This window comes from Melozone crissalis, unplaced genomic scaffold (genome assembly GCF_028551555.1).
Source record: "Melozone crissalis strain CALT ecotype California unplaced genomic scaffold, PUWL_Pcris_2 ptg000042l_1, whole genome shotgun sequence".
NCBI classification, from domain to species: domain Eukaryota; kingdom Metazoa; phylum Chordata; class Aves; order Passeriformes; family Passerellidae; genus Melozone; species Melozone crissalis.
Genome location: NW_026535820.1, coordinates 31,445,499 through 31,467,654, shown reverse-complemented (window position 1 = coordinate 31,467,654; position 22,156 = coordinate 31,445,499). Strand labels below are relative to the sequence as shown.

At 39.8% G+C, this 22,156-nt stretch overlaps 1 protein-coding gene across 2 annotated transcripts in view; it reads right to left on the bottom strand.

The window, feature by feature from the left end:
• Window positions 1–21,907, bottom strand: part of STX17 (syntaxin 17) — a 28,427-nt gene extending 6,520 nt beyond the window's left edge. The window contains exons 1-6 of one of the 2 annotated variants that reach the window (XM_054284656.1): window positions 21,857–21,907; window positions 16,226–16,407; window positions 12,130–12,195; window positions 5,768–5,987; window positions 568–686; window positions 435–485 (exon numbers count right to left, since the gene is read on the bottom strand). In XM_054284656.1, the coding sequence (XP_054140631.1) occupies window positions 435–485; window positions 568–686; window positions 5,768–5,987; window positions 12,130–12,195; window positions 16,226–16,348 (579 nt within the window). In that variant the 5' untranslated portion in view covers window positions 16,349–16,407; window positions 21,857–21,907. Of the gene's footprint in view, window positions 1–434; window positions 486–567; window positions 687–5,767; window positions 5,988–12,129; window positions 12,196–16,225; window positions 16,408–21,659; window positions 21,731–21,856 lie in introns of those variants that run through there. The other variant, XM_054284657.1, reaches the window with a different exon arrangement.
• Between the last annotated feature and the right edge of the window lie 249 nt (window positions 21,908–22,156).

Sequence of the window (22,156 nt, the reverse complement as noted above, 5' to 3'; positions counted from 1 at the left end):
AGAGCAGAGAAAGGGCATGGTAACAGTGAGGATTTTTCTAGCACTCCTGATTAAGTGAGAAAAGAAACCTGACAAACGCACCCTGTGCAATAAGAGCTGTCACCACCATTACAATCAGAAATTGTAAAAACTAATAGGACCTGGGTAGAAGTCTGCAATCAGCACAGCAGAGCTTCTGCTGAGGTTCAGCTCGTGGCCATGTGCACTGGCAGGAACATCACAGCTGCTCCACTGACAAGAATTTGGGAGCAACTCCCAGCACTAGTGCTGAAAGAGGAGACTGCTGCCTCCTCAAAGTGTCACCTTGGCAGAGCCTGAATCACAGGAGAGATACATCCTCAGCATTTTTGTCCCCACCCAACCCCACCTAGGAGTTACCCATGCACCCTGTTTTTGTGGGAGACTGTAGGACAGAATGCAGAATTAATACTTACACAGACTAAGAGAGAAAACTCAGTCACCAACTGGCTGAGCTCAACCAAGTCCTGCAAATAAAAAAAAATGTTATTCTGTGATAGTTGCTAAAACAATGAGCACCAACATGGCAGGGAGGGAGTTCCAACATACCCCTTCTAAACTTTCCCAGGACTCAGCTGCATTTTCTTCCTGAGGTATTTCCGGAAGGCGGGAGTAGATCTGGATCAAACTTTGGGAGCCATCCTTCACTTCTGTGTTATATAAAGTTTCTGAAAGAGAAACATGATGTTTATAAATAAATGCACTGAATGCAGGTGGTGTGCAGAATTTCTCGCTCCTGAAGTTTCTCAAGGGTAAGCTGATACTTAACCTGATTGAAGCCAAGCAACAGCCCCAAAAATGATCATATAGGGAGATGTCTTACAGCACTACACAGTTTCTTAAAAGTATGTTATTGACAAAGAAATAGATTCATTTCTATCAGCACATTTTCACAACCAGTCCTGAAATGATACTAAATTATACTCCTGAATTAAAGGTCATTTAATTCATTTTGTATCGACCAGGCTGAGAAAACTGGACTTGGGACAAAAACTTTTCATTTACGTACAACACATAAAAACACTGTGCTCCCAAAACTGAACAGACAGTTACTCATTTTATGATTGATTATTATGCTACTGGTTTGATTTTCAGCCACTGAGAACTAAAAGATGCTGGAGGAAAAAGCTTTCAAAGCAAAAGCAGTGAAACCCAAGTAATGTGGTACCCAGCATTCCAAGCTGGATCATTTGAGTAAATGGTACTGTAAGGATGGCAGACATTTGCAGCTCAGTGCTGTACACGAGATATTCTCGAGTGTGTTCCTCCCTAAATCACCTGACTGAATGCAGAAGGCATTTGGACAAAGTATGGTGTTAAAAATGGGGAATGACAGACAGTGAGTGGCACTGGGGAGAGCAGATACATGAACAGGCTCACACAGCCCTCCTCCAGTCACTCCAGAGCCACTGCAGAGGGCATGGACATGCCTGTAATTGTGGACAACAAATTGAGGGGCAAGAAAGAAAAATAACAAACAAGTCTGGCTTGTCAATACAAGGACTTAGGAAGAGCTTGGGGGTCTGGAAGGCAGACTGGAGAAGGTGTACATGTAAACACAGTGCAAAGATCATCTCAATTCCAACAGCTTCAACTTCTGAAGGGGGATCGCTCCTTCAGCAGGACACTGGTGTTACCTTCCTTGGGAAGGCAGTCCCAAGAGAAAGCTTATTATGGGGAAGGCTGGTTAGATACATCTAACAATACTAAAGTGTAAATATTGTATTAAAATCTTTAGATGCAATGGTTGTGCCAAGGTACAATAATAATATTATATAACTGTTACAACAACAGATATGTCCAATGGAAAACAAATAAATATAATCATATTCTTAAAAAAATCAGTGCATGCTTATTCGTGGAATTAATTTAAGACAAAATAAAAATTATACATTTTCATAACATTTGTCCATTTCTCAACATTTTTATCCCAATATCTCAAAATAGATGAAGGACCCAATCTTCCTACTCTCAGCTCAGTAGAAGTCTAACATGAATGAAATTGATATTTACACAAAATTATTAAGTGAGAAGAGTAACAAGAAAGCACTAAGCAATTTGGGGGCTTGACTTGGGCTTGTTTTTCTTTTTAAGTATTTCTGCCCCTTTTCCTTTAAGAATCCAGACACGGAAGGCACTTCATGCTCTACAATCATCACCTGTTCTTCCTGAACATATTTTTGATTAATAACCTCAGATTAATTAATGTTGTATACTCAGTACTAAAATATTCCTTTCCCCTTTCAATACAATTAATTATATATCCAAATGTGTGCATTTTTTGAGAAAACTGTTCTGCCACATACTCTGACATTTATCACGGGTTCTGAGGGTTTTATTTCATTTCAATCCTACACAATCCTATTTCAAAATAAAGTTTCTTCTGCCCAGAAAGGTGTACTCTTCCCTAATCAACCACATGCATGCTAAGTTGGTTAAAATTAAATTATTCATAATTCAAAAGCAAAATAAAAATCTCACTAAGCAAAGCTGCCTGCTCCCAAGACCTTGCTCTGGTCTGTTCCTAACAATCTATGCTGACCTACTGTAGAAAAGCATATCCTTGAAAGTGTTGTAAAACCAAGGTTTTGCATGACACACATTCCAAAGAAATTAAAACTGTAAGTAGGTTTACATGTTACCATTTTGTAGTAACTAAAAATCAGTGAGAAAAAATTCCTCATGAAAATTCTTTATTCGCTTTAAAAAAACTAAAGAACAGGAAGGGCAAGAGGTGGTCACATTTGGGCTGAAAGTATGAGTAAGAAATTTATATTCACTACTTCACTTTTTATCAAGTCTAACCAATTTTAATAGAATTGAGAATGGAAGTGACTCTACCAGTTCATTTATACAGCATCTCCACAGAAATACAATAACACAAAACACCTCTGCAGATTTCACAGAGGAGCCTTACACCTCATTACACTCAAGATAAAAATCTAATGCTCTGGAAGATCCAATATGTCGCTTAAAAGATTTTAGTAATTTTAAGAGTGGAGTCTCACCTTTTGTTAATATTTGTTTAATATGCAATTAAATTCCATTTCTATTGGCCCTCAGTTGAGGATGGTGAATGGGGGAAGGGACTGTATCATATCACTGACATGCCTTCTAAATGGGAGATTTGAATTTGTAAACTCCTTCCTTCTCTAGCAGATGGGAAGCAACGTGCTACAAAGAACGGGCACGTATTGAACTTCCTTTGATTAAGATCAACAGCCAAGATGTGCTTTCAGGACTGCAGCCTCTAAGCACAAAGGAATAGGCAATACACTGTGGCTGGGTTAGCAATTCAACAGGGCTGCTTGCACAGGCAGGCAAACTTGAAAAAAAAAACTATTTAATTGTATTTAGTTGTCTGTCTGTCTGTTTCACTTTAAATGGGGTGAATTATTTCCACATTCCTGAGCAGACTTGCAGATGCCTGTCATTCCTGTAATATTTCTCCTGTTCTTCTCATCTTCATCATTCTAATAAATTTATTTGTCCTTCTGAAGTGCTGTTATTCTCAATATCCTCTGTAGTTCAAAGGTATTTCAGAAACAGTCTTGTACTTTGAAATTAAACTCTAGTTCTCATTTGCTACCTATGTAATTGTGTAAAAAACAGAAGCAGTAAGCCAGAACAAAGCCTTTCCAATGAAATATTGGAATGAACTGAGAACAACTGCAGAAAGTCACCAAGAGAAGAGATATCCTAAATTTAGTTCTGATCATAACAGTGAAGAGCACACAAAGAGATTAAAATTAATGGCCAATATATATGAAGGGAATCACTGAATATCAAAGACAATGAGCTCTCCACAAGAGAAGTCAACAAATTGGGTAAACCTATTAATAGAAATTATGTGGAAGAAGTTCCTAAAAGAAAGGACTGCAGAAGTGCTGGCAGACACTAAAACCAGGCTGTGCTGAAGAGGACATCAAATTGTCCTGATGCAGAGGAAGAAGTTTATGGCTTCAACAAGAGCTCTTCAATGTCCTGGACGTCAAGAATTTGACATATAATATGAGTACAAGTTAACATATAAGAATGGGAAGTTAATATCCGGAAGACCAGGGCATAAATATATTGCAACTACCAAGAGGCATAAATGGTAGCAAGAAAGTTCCTGTGAATGTTTTTGAAATTAGGGGAAGACCAAGGATGTGGAAGTTCATTGCCAGATAAAAAGGTGGCTTTAAGCAGGTATTTGATGCAATTAATTTAAATAAGAAAGAAAGAAAGAGGCTGAAACATAAAGAAAACAGGTTAAAGATATTTGGATGAGCTAGGTCTGAAGGTTTGATGAAATTCACTCTAGAGCATTTTTAAAAAACAGCCTTTGAAATTTCATGCATATTTTTGAGAACTTGAATAAGGTGGTCCCAGAGGACTGCAAGAGAAGAGACTTTGAAATCATGACGATATTAGAACCAACTACTGAACAACTAACTACAACATGTTGAAGGTGTTCAAGAGGTTGAGATTTTTATGTCAGAAGCCAATTCAGTTTATTCTGCTGGCCTTGTAAGAGAGAAGTTTTTACAATGGGGGTGGTGAGGCACTGCCACAGGCTGCCCAGAGAAGCTGCGGATGCCCCCATCCCTGGAAGAGTTCAAGGCCAGGCTGGATCTGAGCAGCCTGGTCTGTTGGAGGTGTCCCTGTCTATGGCAGGAATCTAGATGATGGTCCAAGGGTCCCTTCTAACCCAAGAAGGGATTGTGTCTGATTCATCTCCATGTTCACAAGGTTTTCTGATACTACTGCACATGACATTCTTGAAAGCAAGCCCGGTTGTCAATTCTCTTTTTCTCCCTGCTCAACCACGAGGCTCACTGGCTTGTTAATCACACTTGAAAAGAGTTCTTGTAGTTCTGCATGCAGCAACAAGAATGGTCATGAAATCAAATCTGACAGCAGGTTCTTCTACAGTGCTACTGCCTGAGAATGCTCTTTCAATTTTAGGACACATGAAATGCTCAGATCATTTTAAGTAATACTGCTACTGCAGCAATCAAATTACAGATATGGGAAGGGTTTAATCCTGATGGAACCAACCTTCTCACAGATCATCAGGACAGAGCACTAGCCAGCACCAGGGCATAACAGAGACTTCTCCTGAAGACAGAATGGTAGAACAAAGATCAAAAGATATTTTATACAGAAAGGATGGAAGACCAGCAAACATATCCGATTTCTAGCATATCCATGGTATGTTTTCAAAATCCTTTATTTAAATGGATTTATATTCCTTTCTTGTCAGTTACCAAGTTAAAATGTTAAAGGAGGAGATGTTCTTCCTTACCTAGGAACTTGCTTCTCTTTTTCCATATATTTCATCAATGCTGTATTACACTGTCTATCGTATAAAAATCTTCCTGGTATTTCTTCAATTCAATGAAAATGGCCAAAATTATTACTTGCACACAATCAAGTGATTTGCAGGGGGGACAAAAGAAGCCAAGCTACCTTGAAACATAAATGAAAGTATTCTGCTTCCTATGAACAGTCCACTATTTCAAGATCCAGGGGTCCAGGACCTTTGCCACAGAAGGCCAGAGATATTTAATTTTTTAAGGTATTTAAGCATTTTCTGCTTATCAAAATTCAGTCACAGGGCTGGTAAAAGTGTGGTATAAGGAAAGAAATCTACTTCTTCATTAACAATACTCTTCAACTTGTTTACTTCATTTATATCTGGCCAGCGAAACTGCATACTGGATACGACAGAGATACAATAAATACAGAAATTAAATTCTACTACCTTCTCCTAGAGTTGCAGATCTGGTTAAAGAGGCATCCTCCTGTCCTTTGAGTTGCCTTTTAAGTTCTTCTGCAGATTCAGAATGCAGCTGCAGGAAGTCCTTAATGGCAACTGAAGCTTCCTCTTTAATGGGATTTATCATTCTCTGCAGAACTGGGATGTCTTCCTGCCGCACTCGCAAACACAACTTCTCCATCTCTCGCATGTTGGCACGGAGCTGCTGCAAGAGCATTAAGAGTTATTTTGTAGCTGACTGTGAAAACACCAGATGCCTTCAGTGCCTGGGAAGCACCTATCCTCTTTATAATCAAGGGAGAAACATTTTTGAAGCCATCACCACCACTATTTTGAATTTTTCTGGTTGTTGTTTTTGTACTTTATCCACTTCTCCAAGTCAGTTTGGTTTATTTTGGGTTTTAATTAAAGTATTTAACTAATTAATTCATTGTGCAATTGCTCAAGTTATTTCTGTTTCTCTGGTCAATTTAAGTCTTTGCCAAAATATTTACACAAGTTGCAACAAGTTGCAATAATATCTTAATAAAGTAAGTGAGTGCTTCTCAAAATTTGCTTTTTTAATAATAATAATTATAAATAATAAGCGACTATGGTGGTCACAGGACCTCACAATACATTCATAACCCCCAACTATCCCAAAACTTTCATTTTGTGAAGACAACTTCAGGGACAAAGGAGAAGGACGACTTTTTTATTTGATGTTTTTTTTCAGATGAACAAAAATACATTTGATTGGAATATCAAATGTAATAAGACATGTAAATACTTCTTTAGTTACAAGCCTTCTGAGGAGATATAAACTGTTCACAACTAGCAAGAACTGTATGTGTACAGGCCTTTCACATGAGATAAATTCTTTCTGCATTAAAAATAAAGGAGCTTTTAATTGCCTGGGCTTTAAAAATACACACAAATTTTCTTTTCCTACAAATGCAAAGACAAAATTTACAGTTTAAATTACACCACTTACTGTTTTAGGACAGAGTTTTTATCTAATTATAAAAAAATACTAATAAAAATATATTCTCTGCATTACTTTACAGTGACACAATAAATTCTATTCTTTGTCACATTATTTACCAATTAATTTGAATATTCTTCTCACAACAGAGCAAGAGAATGGATTGACACCAATGAGTGGTTAGAAATAGAAAGGTTTTCTTCCAGAATACAAATCAGGTACAGATCATGCCTTAGAGAAGTAAAACTGACTATCTGGAAAAGCAAGATCTAGATGGAACTAATTTTATTTATATACACTAGTGGAATTAATTGCTTTTAGTATTTATAAAAAAATAGTAGAAAACATAATTAGAGAAGAAGGAAGGAAATTATTCAACAACCTGTTGCACAAGCTTCCAAATAAAGAACTATTGATTTGTAAAAATCATGCGGCAAATTACTAAGATTAGATTAGATTATGCTGTATGCTTAAATTAAGAGTACTATTAGCCAAATCAGGCTGCATTATTCAAGACTAACCTCAGGTAAAACCACTGATTGACAATTAAAAGAAAGAGAGACAAAAAATACCCCCAACTGTGGAAGACACTGAGTTGAATTAGAAACATGGTAGCCAGTAACTTTCCTCATCCATCCCTCATCTCAGTCTGCCTCCTGCTTCCTGGTATCTCCCCCCAAGTGAGCCCCTATGTACCCAGAAAAGGAGAACGTCACCATTTTCATGCTGCACCATGTGCCAAAATTCTTGGTTTATGGAATCTTGGAATTTCATTGAAGTAACGAAATGGGGACTATCAAAACACAACACTCAATCATCTAATTTCTAGAACTATATGCAAGGGACTGAGGTTGATAATGCAGTTTTATTTCAGTAAAGAAAATTATTACTATTATCCTGTCTTTGGCAACAATTGAAAAAAAAAAAAAGAGGCATGTCAAATAAACAAAAACTACTGAAACAGTGACAACAATGAGTTTGGGGTGAGATAACAACGGTTCCACAGTAGCTCCTTGTTCTTTTAAAGAAAAAGGAGAATTTTGCAGTTGAAATTGAGTTAAAATGTAGTTCTACTTGGGATCTGTACCATGGCAGCTGCTGCTGGGGCAAATCACAAGTTTGTGCAGTGACCAACACAACTGGCTGATGGAAGTTTGCACAGATCCTGAACAGAGGCTTAAAGAGGTATGAAGTACTCACCCTAAGCAACGATCCAGATAATAAATAATAAATAAATAAATAATAAATAAACCAGATCCTCACTTCCACTGCTCATTATTATCTTGCTAATCAAAGAGAAATATTTCTAAGCAAGAAGATGGAGGAATCAGATGATGATATTAGCCTATTTAGTGAAATTTAATTTTAGGAGCTCTTCCTTTGTGGTTTTGTAGGGAGGACTTGTGTTCCACTTACTGTCAATTAAACAGAAGGTGAATGGATTCAGCCTAGCAGGAAAGTTCAGTCCTGCTGTGAGGAGTCACATCCCAGGAGCTCACCAGGGTGTAACATCACAAATGTTATGGATATGCAAATGACTCTGACTTCTTCTCATAATAATTTTAATGGCACTGAGTTTAATTTCTAGGTAGAGCATGAAAGTGTATCACTTTCATCTCAACTGTTTGCACTTTTAAAACCAAGATTATTTATCAAGGAAGGTAATAAAAAATTCTCTTTTCATTTGTGGAGACTTCCAAGTTTTGCACTCTCCAAATTCAATCCAAAAGACATAGAATTTTTCTTTATAACAACTGCAATTTTGGTCCATTAACTTCCAAAATCAAACAAGAATCTTTGTTTCAAATGGCTTTCTCACAAAAACTGTAGGAAAATAGAACTGGTGAAAACCTTGGGAAGTTATCCCTTCAATGCATGATCCACTGTCCCTACATTATTTCTGTCAGTTGTTTATCTAATCTGGTCTTAAAAGGACTTCTGCATGAAGAGCTACAACCTTCTTCATACCTCACTGCCAGAATTCAGCATACTATACCATTTCCTTATGTCTAACAGAAATCTCTCTGGCCTCAGCTTAAACCAGGTATTTCTAATCCTGCCTGTGCAAAATAGGGAAAGACAAGCCCTGTCCTCTTTGCAACCATGCTCTCCATGTTTGCAGACAGACAGCATGATGCTCTTGGACGCTCTTTGGGCAAAATAAGTGATTTCTTGATCTTTACCACAAGTCCTGTTCTCTCAATTTCTGACTGCATGCAGTGGTCTCTCCCTATTCACTTCATGCCTTCCCTGGAAGTGTGGTGCCCAAACTGAACAGACTATTGTACCTGGGATCCTATTACTGCTGCCTGAAGAGACTGTAGGGGAGACCACACTGACTGCCCTCCTGCTTATATATCTCACTAAGTTATCTGGCTTTTCTGGACCACTACCACACAATCAGTCAGTTCACTTCTACTCCGTGTCCCTCAAGTCTTAAAAAATTCTTGGCCCAGGTCAAAGGAACTCTGAGTTTAAGGACATCTTTACCCTGCAGATGGCCACAGGCTGCAATAATGCTCTGATTTTATATGATCCTTCACTGAAACCACAAAGAACCTCCTGCAGAAATGAAGTTTTCTACACTAGTCCTCATGCCCTCACAGCATATCTACACAGTATGTCAGAGAGGATCATTTTAGAAATGTTACAGAAGACCTGAGCCATACAGGATCTTGAGCCAACAACCTGAGCTTTGAAGATTTATGCAAAAAAGAGCAGATCAGAAACCACCTTTAACTTGTAAACCATTTTCAGCTGAACTAGAAACCATAAAAGTGAAAAAGAAAAAATAGATTAACATTTTTCAAACAGCTTTCCAGGTTAGAGTAATACAATGGAGAGACTATGTCAGCCTAAATATGCTTTGCAGAACAGAGTCTCTTTTTGTGGGCTGAATACAGACTAAAGCCAGACTGTTCATCCACTGCATTTTTCTTTTTTTTTCTTTTTTTTGTTTAATATCTTATTTCCTCTCTAGTACCTGTGGCTTTTCTCTTCCTCTCACCACCAAAATGATCAGGGCAGTCCTTAGATGTTACAACAAAATACTGCCATTTCATTGAAATTAGCTTAAACCTTGAAGTAATTAATTGTGTGGTACAGTCAGCATGTGTGCAGACAAAGCCTAGAAAACTGCAAATTCATTCAGGCCCTAACATTTTAAGAAGTCCATGGATTGTCCCTAAAAATGAAAATATACAAGAGCACCTTCAGAAAAACTAATACATGATACACAAGAGCTATTTTCTCAATATTCTTGAAAGGGTCTCTTCCTGCCCTGTGCAAGATTTATCTGTTTTCTTCACCTTCCTTTATAGAAGTTTTTAATGTGTCACCCAGTCACTTGAAGGCAGAGCAACAGATTTACACTCATTTATACTTCTATTATAATTTTGACCATCATCAAAATTACAACAGAAGTAATTATTCTGGGTAAACTGAAAATTCAGAAAAATGGCTAATTATGTGCACATGGATTAAATGTAGAATGGCTGTGCATATATTTGTCTAAAACCTGTGGCGGATGCCTTGGGTCAATATTGACTTAGGGATTCCTAATGTATTTTTACAACATCTAATTTTGAGAGCAAAGTGTGTGCTGCAGAGAACATTTGGTATCACAATAATTAATCTGATTTCTTTGCAAACAAACAGATCACAAGTCCATCAGTAAACATTTAAACAGCTTACGGCAAACACATTCTACATGTCATATAATTTATTATCGAGTACTCCAGACTCCTAACTATTTAATTAAAACAAAGAGCCAGCCTGCTCTTCTTGCATGGACCCAGATACTTATTCTGCTCTCTGGGTATCAGAATGTGAACCACTTTAATGCATCTAGATCTGTATCCAGAGCTAGAAGCAATAAGCGTTAAATAAAACCTAACAAAATTGACTTTGAAAGTAAAAACAGCAAGCTTTAGATTCAAGACAAATACAAATGTTTCTAGAGAAATATAAGCAGTTTTCTTATTAAAATTAAAATATCTAAAAATAACATCTTCAACACAATTATTTTTTCTGTAATTATTGATAGATTTTTGTCTTGCTAAATAAATTATACTGGTAATTTAAAGTTACAAGAGAAGCCTTTCCCACAACTCAGAGATGAAAACAGATTAGAGAACAGACATAAGCAAATCCATACTTACTACACCACACCTGTTAAAATGACGTTGTTTTAACAGAACTTCCACCTTTGGAAGCCTCTTTGAATATGAAGAATAAACTTGTATTAAAATTTCAAAAGTACTCGGTGAAAAATCAAAATATATTCAAACCTCCAATGAGCAGGAATATTAACTGGATTTTATGTGGCACATCATATCACCTATACTAAAGAAAAAGTATGGGTGATATTCTATTCTTCAAAAAAGACATGTAACTCCAGCTCTGCCTCCTATCTAATTCTGTTGTTCAGTCAGGATTAAGTTCTTCTTTCTGAGGTGAACTGGTTTTGGTGGTGGCTTTTTTTTTTTTTCATTTTTAGTTTGTTCTAATTTCCCACAGAGTCAGTAAGACACTGAAACAAACATGGGAATTCACAGCATTAGAATTGTGAGCAATGGTTTATGACTAGGCCACCTGTGCTGGCAAATCCTGCTTGTCCACGTGCAGTGCAGGTCGCTTACAGCAGCAAAGACAGGTCCCTCCTCTGAACCACACCTGTGAAACCCACACAAGATGCCTCTCCTGGCCAACACACATCTGTCCCTAGAACACTGGCATGCAGCTGTTACAGACACCAGGTGCTACATCTGCCTCAGCAAACTCTGTGCTGCAGATGTGGTCCTTGATGTGGTCCTTCTGTACTGATAGTCTACTTTGCCTGCATGCTATTTAGCTGATGTTTGGCTGAGTTTCTGCATCATTTTCATCAAGACATTATGTATTTTTAGAAAGAGTGTATAGTTCCCTGTGTGCTGAGTTATGGATGATTATGGATGAAGTCACTGAGATGATGCCTGTGCTTACAAATGTGCTGGTATTTCCTCCTTGATGATACCATGTACCTAACAGATGTGCACACCAAACTAGTAGTCCAGATGTTCTCTGTCTGAAATCATGCTTTAAAATTAGCAGTATTCCTTACTGCAAGAGCTGTCTTCTAATTTAATAACGTAAGAGGAAAGTTTGCAAAAGATCACAGTCTCCAAACTTTTGCTTTTTCAAGAACACGGAAACATTTCTGACCGTTTTTGCCTCATAGGACACAATTAGGAAATCCCTAACTTTTAAATGAAGTGAAACTGTGTGCTTGCTTGTCAAACCCACCTGTGAAGTGTATGTCTCCCTGAAGGTCCATCCCTGAGGTGACCAGAACTAGGTCTGTAATTCAACCCCATCAGCAGTACCGCCACTTTCATATCCTTACCTGAACTGTTCGTCCTGCGTTGATGTGCTCTTCATGCAGTCTGTCCCAGAGCCTGCATCTCTGATACTAAAACAGAGGAAAAGGACTCCTCAGAATTGCTATTTTTACCAAGTGGCTATGCAGAAAAAAAGCCACCTCTGGTAAATTATCACTTTAATTTTCCAAAACTGAAAGTTGAGTCATAAACAGTTCCACTGCAAAATTAGAGATATAAATAGCAATGTATTTGTGAAAAATTTTGTACAATGTATTTACTGAATTACAGACAACCAGGGTTTCTGTATCAGTTTTTAACATCCAAGTGATATTGCATCCTGACACTGCTGTGGCATAAATCACTTGGTGGGCAGTAGAACAAATGGCAGAAGAAGGAGAAAGGTGTGGAATAGTGGACAAACAGCACTGGTCATACAGGACAACGAGGTATCTGATACTACTGACATGGGAAATGGTATTCATTACACAATGCTGCTGCCTACATTTACACTGAACATTTCTATATAGTTACAAACACAGCTAGAAGAACCATCAGGCCAGATCTGGCACCTCCATGAGGCTCCACTAACTTTAGTGGGAAACTATCCATACAGTACTTCCCATGGGACAGAGACCAGACCAACTATTACATTAGCAGAGAGCAAGTTTGGCAAAAGAACTGCATATTATCACATATCAACCCTTCCATCAATCAAACAAATCAGTGCCTGCTACAGGCAGTTGACACAAATAATATAGAGACTTCAGCATGAAAAAGAGTAATAAAGTAAGAAAAGTAGAAGCTGTGATTCCTGGAATGTGTGCTGAAACTATCAAAGAATGTATTTACCACATTGGATAACATTAGAATATTTATTTAATTATTTAGATAAAAGGGCAAAATATTTACCATGATTTCTAAGGTATTTTTATGTAAAACTTATTTCCTCAATTTCTTAATAACCTTTGCTACCAATAAAAAACTTTATCTATAGCTTCTATCTTTCCATAATTATTTTCATAATTTTAGATACCACAGCAAAAAAGATCATAAGTTATCATCATCATTTTACTCAGTTTCCTAAAATACAAGGAGAAATCTAAAGTTACTACTTATTTTCAGAGCAGAAAGTTCTTTCATGTTAGGACTTTGTAGTGCTATGGAAGATAAAAGGTTTAGTGTTCAACAAAGTCAGATTAACGTCATTCTTCCAGGAAACAGAGTAATAATAACATCTGAATAAATTGCTATGCCATTAAAATTACTGCCAGTGTTCTTTAAAATAAAATGGACAGAAAGCCCTGTATCAACAGTAGATCTTCCAATTTAGTCAAAGAGTACTGAAACAGGAATTTCTGAGGTTCTAGGGAAAAATCACCTATTTGACTTCAGCTGACTGTAATACATTGTCCAAACAACTAACAGTAAAAAATCCTGTTACCAGTTAAGAAAAATTCCTCAGGAAACCTTTACTGCTCTTCATAATTTCTTCTAGAGATGCTCAGCACATTCATCTGCTTTGCTTCAAAATTCAGAATATGCTAGTGACGAGTCCAAAGAATCCAATGACTTAACACACTGACATTCACATGGTCAGAGAATTCCTCCTTGTTGACTTCTCTTTGTCATGCCACACAAAGTAGGCCACACTCCTGGACAGTGCTCACCCTGGGGCCTCAAGGACAGTAAAGCTTGAGAAGAGATGGCATTGACATTACTTATTGTGGAAACTGGGGCTGTTCAGCCTGGAGGAGAGAAGGTTGCATGGAGACCTCACTGCAGCCCTCCAGTATCTGAAGGGGGCCTACCAGAAAGCCAGAGAAGGAAACTTCACCAGGAGCTGTAGTGATAGGACAAGGAGCAATGGGTACCAACTGCAAGGGGGGAAATTTAGGTTAGAGATTAGGAAGGAATTTCTTACTCTGAAGGTGGTGAGACACAGGTTGCCTAGGGAGGTAGTGGATGCCCCATCCCTGGCAGTGTTCAAAGCCTGTTTGGGTAAGGCCTTGGGCCTAGTGGAAGGTGCTCCTGCCCATGGCAGTGGGGCTGAGACTAGATGATCTCTAAGGTCCATTCCAACCCTTTAACATTCTATGATCTTGTCCTGAACAAATACACGTAAAACTAAGGGAAGTCCAGGAAGTAAAAACAGCTATGGAATCCTAACCTCTCATGTCAGGTCCAGGGAGAGCCATAAAAATGGTCCAAGGGCTGGAACAGCTCTCCTGCGAAGAAAGGCTGAGAAAGTTGGGATTGTTCAGCTTGGAGAAGGCTCTAGAGAAACCCTATTGCAGCCTTTCCATAAAGAAAGAGGGTTTAGGAGAAAGACAAAGACGTTTTACTAAGGCCTGTAGTGACTGCATAAGGGGCAATGGTTTTAAATGTTTAGAGGGTAAGCTGAGACTAGACATAAGAATTTTTTTTCTGATGGGGCTGGTGAGGAAGTAGAACAGGTTGCCCAGAGAAGCTGTGAATGCCCCAGGCCTGGAAGGCCTAGGTTGGATGGGCTTTGAGCAACCTGATGTAATGAAATGTGTTCCCACCCCATGGCAGGGGGTTGGACTAGATGATCTTTAAAGATTTTCTTCCAACCCAAATCACTCTATTGTCCCATATTTCTGTGCTATTTAATCATAATTGTGCTACAGCCAAATAGTTTGTATTCCACAACAAAAATATAAAACATTAGGTTACTCTCAGACACTCAGGAAATTAATCTCTTTTGCTCTATGAATATTCTCTTGAGAGCCCTCTTTAGAAAGAAACTTTCATGCTTCTGCTTTGGATCCTTTCCACCTCTCCTTGAAAGTATCCAGTGGACATGGAGAGAACTCAGAAGTTTGTCATACTATCTCCTGCTAAAAGCTCTTCAATAAATGTCTTACACCAACATCCACACTCAGATAAGACTGCAGGAATACTCAGATACCCTCATTTCCCATTTTGTGTCACCTTGACATATATTCCCACCACAACAATGGTTCCCAGCCAAAGGTAAAAAGTGTTTCACACAGCATCTTTTAAAACAGGTACAAGAAATGAAACTGAAACAATGAAATGAAATTTTTCTCTCTTGAAAGCAAGAGAGAGTGTCTTACAGCACTTTTTTTTTTTGGAAAGGATTGTTGCATAACACCAACAGAGTCTAGGGCAGTAAGCCAAACAAAATCTCCACCTTCCTGTACTACCAAGTACAGGAAGTGTAGTACCAATGTACTACCAAGTCAATTGCTGTTATCTAACAGAGACTTAGAGACATCTGTACCTCTTTTGGATACACATGAATTTTATTCCCTCTTGGAGTGAAAGGCCATCTAATCCATGGAATGTGCTGTAGAAAACAAGAATTTTCATAGGGAAAACATGGAAAAAAGAAGAATTACAGAGAACTTATTTCTTAAGGCTATAACTTTAAAGTCTTCCAAAATGGTCATATAGAAAGTTGGACTCTCATATAGTTGAGAAGCAATGATGATGAATTTATGGTAGCCACTTCCTCTGGAAAGGTATATTCAAGGTCAAATTTCATTATATATTGATTTTATAGTTTCTTCAAACAGTGATTTAGGAGATTAATTGTTTGGACTATCTCTGGAACCTAAGGTTTAAATCAATATTCATGAAATGAGGTTAGAGATATTGGCTTCATCATAAGTAAATAATGTTGCTGCTCTAAGCAATTGGACATAATTAGTGATTTTTGCTTAAAAGTAGCCTGTAAAATAAACAGAATCAGATTCTATAAAATTATCCTTTTACCTCTAGGGATGTTTGGCTTGCATGAGAGAAAGTTAATTTTACAAAAACTATTGAAGAGAAAATCACCATGACAGCTCACAAAAGTACTGTAACACATTCATTATGGCTAAAATTCATGTAAAATATATAATATGTGAACTATCATACAAGTATTTCAACCAAACTACTGCTAATATTGGTGTTTACTATAAATGTAAAGGCCTTTGTGCACACAATTACAAATACAGAACTTTCATCTTTAGCCAAATTTGAATCAAAGCATTTTGTTATCAACCTCTCATCAAAAACTCTACATAATCTTTCAGTGAGACTGCTTCTATACTGCAAAAATAACTACATTAGTAAAAAGTGAACACTAACCTTCTCAATATTTATTTGGTGTTTTCTTAACCTTTCCAAATCTGTTGGAATTGCCACTTTAATGAATTTCTGAATTGCAGGTTCGATTCGGCGGAGTTTAACTTTTTCCTCATCTTCAGACATCCTAAAAGCAGCTTTCAAGTCAACAGTTGTCCAATATACCTTCACCAAGGTAAAAACCCCTAAAAACAAACAAAAAAAAAAATTAAACAAGAAAGTTAAACCTGAATCATTTTTTAAAGAAATCAAAATAAGATAAACCTGTCTTTCTGATAACCACATATCCCCCAAAACCAAAATTAAGCAGTATTAATATCTGGATGTTTGCATTTAAATGTATTATCTTTACTTATTTCCAGGCTTTGGGGATAATTTTTCATAAAACTTAACACTAACAAGAAGAAAAAAAGCAGCTAAGTAATTAAGGCAGAGGCAAATGTTTTACAGCATAATGATACATAAAAAGGTTTGGAAAAAACCTTCCAATTAGATGCTTTGATTGATCAGAATTCACATATTGCCAATTCTCATTCAGAATCATCCTAAAATTTGTAAAACGTGTCCTGAAAACACACCAGAATATAATTAATTTTGGGATTCCATTTCCTGGAAATGTTAAGAGCTCCTGAATGAAGATTTGCACTCCAAATTGCATATGTTCCCTGCTGACAATGACTAACTAAGGCATCACCTAACAAGGGGTATAAATAGGCTGCTGAAATATTTGCAGGACCAGTAGGCACATAAGCAGCCTGAATTCTGTTCCCTGCATGGTGCAAAACATAATTTTTGAGTTTCATTCTCTGAAAGTGAGATGTGTAGTATTGTATGCAATAACATTTATCTATAGAGCATAGGAGTAAAAGAATTCATAAAAGAATTCCATCATGCAGCATGCGCACAAGGGGAAAGAAGACACGTATGAGAAAGTTTTGTCACAAGTGTCAGTAAAAAGACACGTGCTAACTTGGTTATATGGAAGTACCTGAAGTACATCAGCTACCATATCAGAAAGCTTTCCCAATTTTTCTCTTTCAGTAATAAACTGATATAAAGTAATTAACCCAGCATATTCCTCCTGGTACAGGTGAGGCACGGCAGAACTAACAGGTTAAAAAACATTCCTCTTTTTCCCACAGCCACACATATTATCAACAGTGAAATTAGACATCACTTTTCCCACATCTGCCAAGGGTGTGAAAACGCAGAGGGAGAGTGTTGGTGTTTTTGTGAGAGCTGTGATTCCTGCAGGTAGGAGAACATGGGGGCAGACTCCAGCTGATGGCACTGGGTCTTTGCTCAGTGTTCAGCCCCAGCCCTCTTGTGCAGGCTGCAGGGAGCACACCTACAAACCTGCTCCAAACTCAAAGCAGCCAAGTGGGAAGCGTCCTCCAGCAAGAAAGGGAAAGCACTTCTGGTACAGAGAGGAAGATGGTTGCAAATAAAACAATGCTGCATTTTTCAGAAGAACAGAATGCTAACAGGAGACTCTCCTCCTTTGATCTACCCCAATCAACAAAGAAATTGAAAACTGTGGAAAGCTGAATGCTTACTGAGAGTAGACCAAGTTAGGTGAAGTCAATCTTTAAGGTTTCAATGACACATCTTTTCTTTTTCCAGAACCTCAAAAGGAAATTATTTCATCAACTGACTTTGCAGTCATTGCTAAATCATACCCACTTCAAATTATAAAGACACACTATCAAGTGGTTTTACAAATTCCCTTCTAACCCAAGGCATTTAATAATAACCTTCAAATAAACATGCAGTGGATGGGTGACCTCACACTTTTCAGGTTGCAAAAAGAACTTTATACCTTTTGCATTGATTCACTCTTTTCACCATTCCAAAAACAGCAGTTTAAATGCAAGCTGATAAAAAATACATTCTATTGTACCTTGGTCACTATAGTCCCTAACTTGTGAAAGAGGCACTCCTAGATCACAGTTGAACTCTATTCTGAGTCTAGAACTGATTTTTTTTTATAATGTCCAAAAGATAAGAAGCATCATACTCCAAACTGCAGTACTTCCTCCTCAAACAGACATTTAATTTCCTGGCAGCTTATACACTAATCCATGAGTTTATGAGCTAGAATTAATTAAAAATTGGTTCCCTAAAGATATTTGATAGCCATGTCATGCTTTTCCTTAATTCGGAATCATCTTGAAGAAGTGTTGATGCAAATTCTTCAAATGTGTAACACAACATGAACTCCCAGAAACACACAGCCCATTAGAAGAAATACAGAGACTAAGTTAAATTCACCATAACTTTGTTCTTAACCTTTCATGACATCTGGAGACTGATGAGAGTCAAAAATGATAGTTTAGATGACTTACAATCTGGAGCACTGTGAAAGCAGAGTTGATGTAAACAATGGCCACGTGCCTTGGGTAGATGATCTGAAATCTGAATTTTGAAGACTTGGCTGCATGCAGAGCTCTGGCTAATAATTTTCTTCTCATTAAGAATTTCCTGACAGTAAAGTAACTTCCATGACAGTGTCTACTCTAAAGACGCTGCTGCCTAAAATTCACTGTGTAACAAATTTGAAAAACTAAGAAAGAAATATAAAAACCCCTTACATTCTCATCAGGTCTCGTGATTAATTTTCTTTCAAATAGTATACTAGCTTCTGCAACAAAAATTCTAAGCCATAAATTATCAATGCAATGTCTTACTTTTTTTTTAACATTCATAAAATATTAACATTAAATAAATAAAATTGGCGTTATGCATTTCTGCTTGTTGCTGACGCAACTTCAAGGAAACCTTCCATAGTTTACATGATTTATGTTCTCCTAAACATGATTTTAACAACTGATTTCTGAAGCAATAATGCCTGTTCTTTCAGTAATCACAGAGTAACAGGACAGTTTAGGTTGGCAGGGATTTTCACATGCCATCCAGTACAAGCTGAATCAGATGTCATTGCACAGACCCTTGTCCAGTGAAGTTCTAACACCTCCATGGATGGACACTCCTCACTCACTAGAGCCCTTCCTTCAGTGTTTGACTATTGTCCAGGCTAAAAACAAACAAACAAACAAAACCACAACCATGAAGACCCTCCCTGTAGCTAAACCAGCTTATGTCCAGTGCTGCTCATCCCACTGTCACACACCTCCAAGAGCAGCCCGGCTCTACAGCTCCTACCCACAAGAGCAAGATCTCCCCTTCCTTCACCTTCTCTTAAGGCTGACCAAACCCATCTCTCTTTCTCCTAGAATGCCATGTGCTCCAGCCCCCTGACCACCACAACACCAGGGTCCTTTCCTGTAAGGCTGCCCTCCATCAAGTGTTCCCAACCTGTTCTAGGTGCAGGCTTTCTTATTGCCTCTGCCGGAATTTCTGAGGTTTCTGTCTGCCCATATCTCCATCCCGTCAGGATCCCTCTGAGCAGCAGCCCTGCCTGGCCCATGGACAAGTGAAAACACTGCACTCAGCTTCAGCTTCTTAGGGAGGGGAGGTGCCTCTGTCCTTGGATCTGAGTATCAGTGACTGAAATAACTCTAACCCAGAAGTGATCAAGACTGAGATGCAGAATAACTTTCAGTCAACTAGGTAAATAAAAAAGACACATCCAAAGCAGGCTGCAGCAGCACAAGTCACATAGTTGCAGTCAAACAGAAGTAAAATTCTTCCCAGGTATGGTAACATAGTCGTTACTTGTTATGAATTTCAGAAATTGCTGCTAACACACTTCAAACGTTAATACTCATGAACTTTTGCTTGTTAACACTCATGAACTTTCGTTAAACTGCTTATTGTTCTCCCCTGAAACCCAGTACAATACACAACAGACCTCAGGAGTTCTGCTTGCCCAGGGAAATACAATGTAATTCACTGATTTGATTTTAATTCGCTCACAACACTTTAGACAACCACTGCCACTACAAAAAGTACCTCCAGCATAAATGCCTTGTTGATAAGGGTTGAAAGGCCAAAAAGTTTTTCCTGTAAATAAAATTAACTGGAATATAAGGAAGTACAACAGCTTTCTCCCTTTCAGGATGTCCTGAAACATTTCCTAGAGTGGTACTGGCCCCACAATTGCAGTGATGCTATTGCCCACTTGGCCAAGGCCTGTAGTTAGTGAGGAACACACTCCTCCGGTAGGCTACAGACAAACTGCACTTCGGGACTAAATTACATCTTTTACTTTTTGTCTCTAAAATGAATCAAAATAAAATAACTTTGTTAGGCTGAAATAAGGCACAGTCACCAGCCCCAGCGTGTTCACAAAGTAACACGAAACTGCTTAGTGAAATAGACACGTGTGGGATCTCCCACAGAACACCCACAATCAGCAGCTGTACATGTCAGGCTGTGGCTCACAGTAGATCTGTGCTCTTGTGGATCACCTGGCAACACAAACTTGATCCAGGCAAGGTAAGGGCACGTGACTGCATTTTGAGAAATCAGAGCAGACAACAGGCATTTTGTCTTGGATTTGTATGTTTAAGCCAGCTGCAGAAGGGCAGAAAATCCCTAATGACTAACACATGAGCACCTTTTGCACAAAGCTGAACCGGTGGAGCGAGTCTGCAGTGGGCTGACGCCTGCCACGAGAGGCCACAACAGCTCAACCTGCAATCAGAGCCCTAATACTGAATTCTGACTATTAACAGAACTACACCTCTGGTCTCACCCCAGAACCATACAATCAATTAGGTTGGAAAAGACCTTCGGAATCATCAGCTCCAACCTATCAACACTACCCTGTCAACTAACCACGGCACTGAGTGCCACAGCCAGTCTTTCCTCAAATACCTCCAGGGACAGTGACTCCACCACCTTTCTGGACAGCCCACTCCAATGTCTAATTAACCTTTATGAAGAAATTCTTCTTGATATCCAACCTAAACGTCGCCTGCTGCAGCTTAAGATCAACAGGTTCTGGAGGCCTACCCTGCCAGTACCATGCCCTGGAAAAGCAAGGCGTGTGTGAAAAAAGGAAAAGCATAAAAAATAAAGACAGCCTTCAAGTCTTACATAAAGGCTTCAAGCAGACTAAACTACTTCTTTCTTTCCTGACTTACAGTTTTAAAAGCCTGGGCAATGCCAGGCTTAACAATTTGTCACGCTGCAAAGAGTAAGTAAACAAGACACCCAAGCTGGTGTGACATGTTCTGTCCCGATCACTACCCCACAACCCGACCGCGGGGAAACCTCGGGCCCGGCCGCTGCTGGGGGCACCTCCGGCTGGGCACCCCCAGCCCCTCCGCCGGGCCGGGCCGGGCCGGGCCGGGCCGGGCGCAGGACGAGCCCCCGCCGCTCCGCCACTGGCCCCGGGCCGGGCTGGGCAGGGCCGGGGTCAGCGGCGGCCGCCGCGGCCTGGCCAAGGGCCCGGAGCCGGGAGTCGCGGGGGGAGCCCGGCCCCGGGAGTCGCGGGGGGAGCCCGGCGCTCGCTCCGCGCTGCGGCTCTCACCGGCCCCGTGGCTCGGCAGGGCCCAGCCCAGGGCTCACCGTGCGCTCGCCAGGCCCTTGCTCGGCCTTTCTCTTCCCTTCGCCTCGCTGGCACGGGGAGCGAAAGCGAAAGCGGAGCCGCCCCAGCCCCGCTGCCCGCTGGTCCCCGCTCCCTCCGCCCCCGCCCGCCCCCGGCCCCCCAGCCCCTCACCCCCTCACCATGGGGCGGCCGTGTGGCGGGCGCTGAGCGCGGGCGGCGGCGGCGGCCCCGGGACGCTGGGCGGGAGCCGGCGCTGGGCTCCCCCTCCGCCGCGGGGCGCGGCCCAGCCCCCGCCCGCCACACGCACACCCCCTCCGCCGCCCCCGGGCCATCCTCCACGGGGCTGTTCCCCTTCGGGAACCGCCGGCCGGGGGCGGGAAGGGGACGGGGAGGAGGAGGAGGAAGAGAAGGAGGCAGAGAAGCTGTCCTGGCCACGGAGGGGATACCGGGAGTCTGGGATCAGGCTTGTCGGGAGGGAA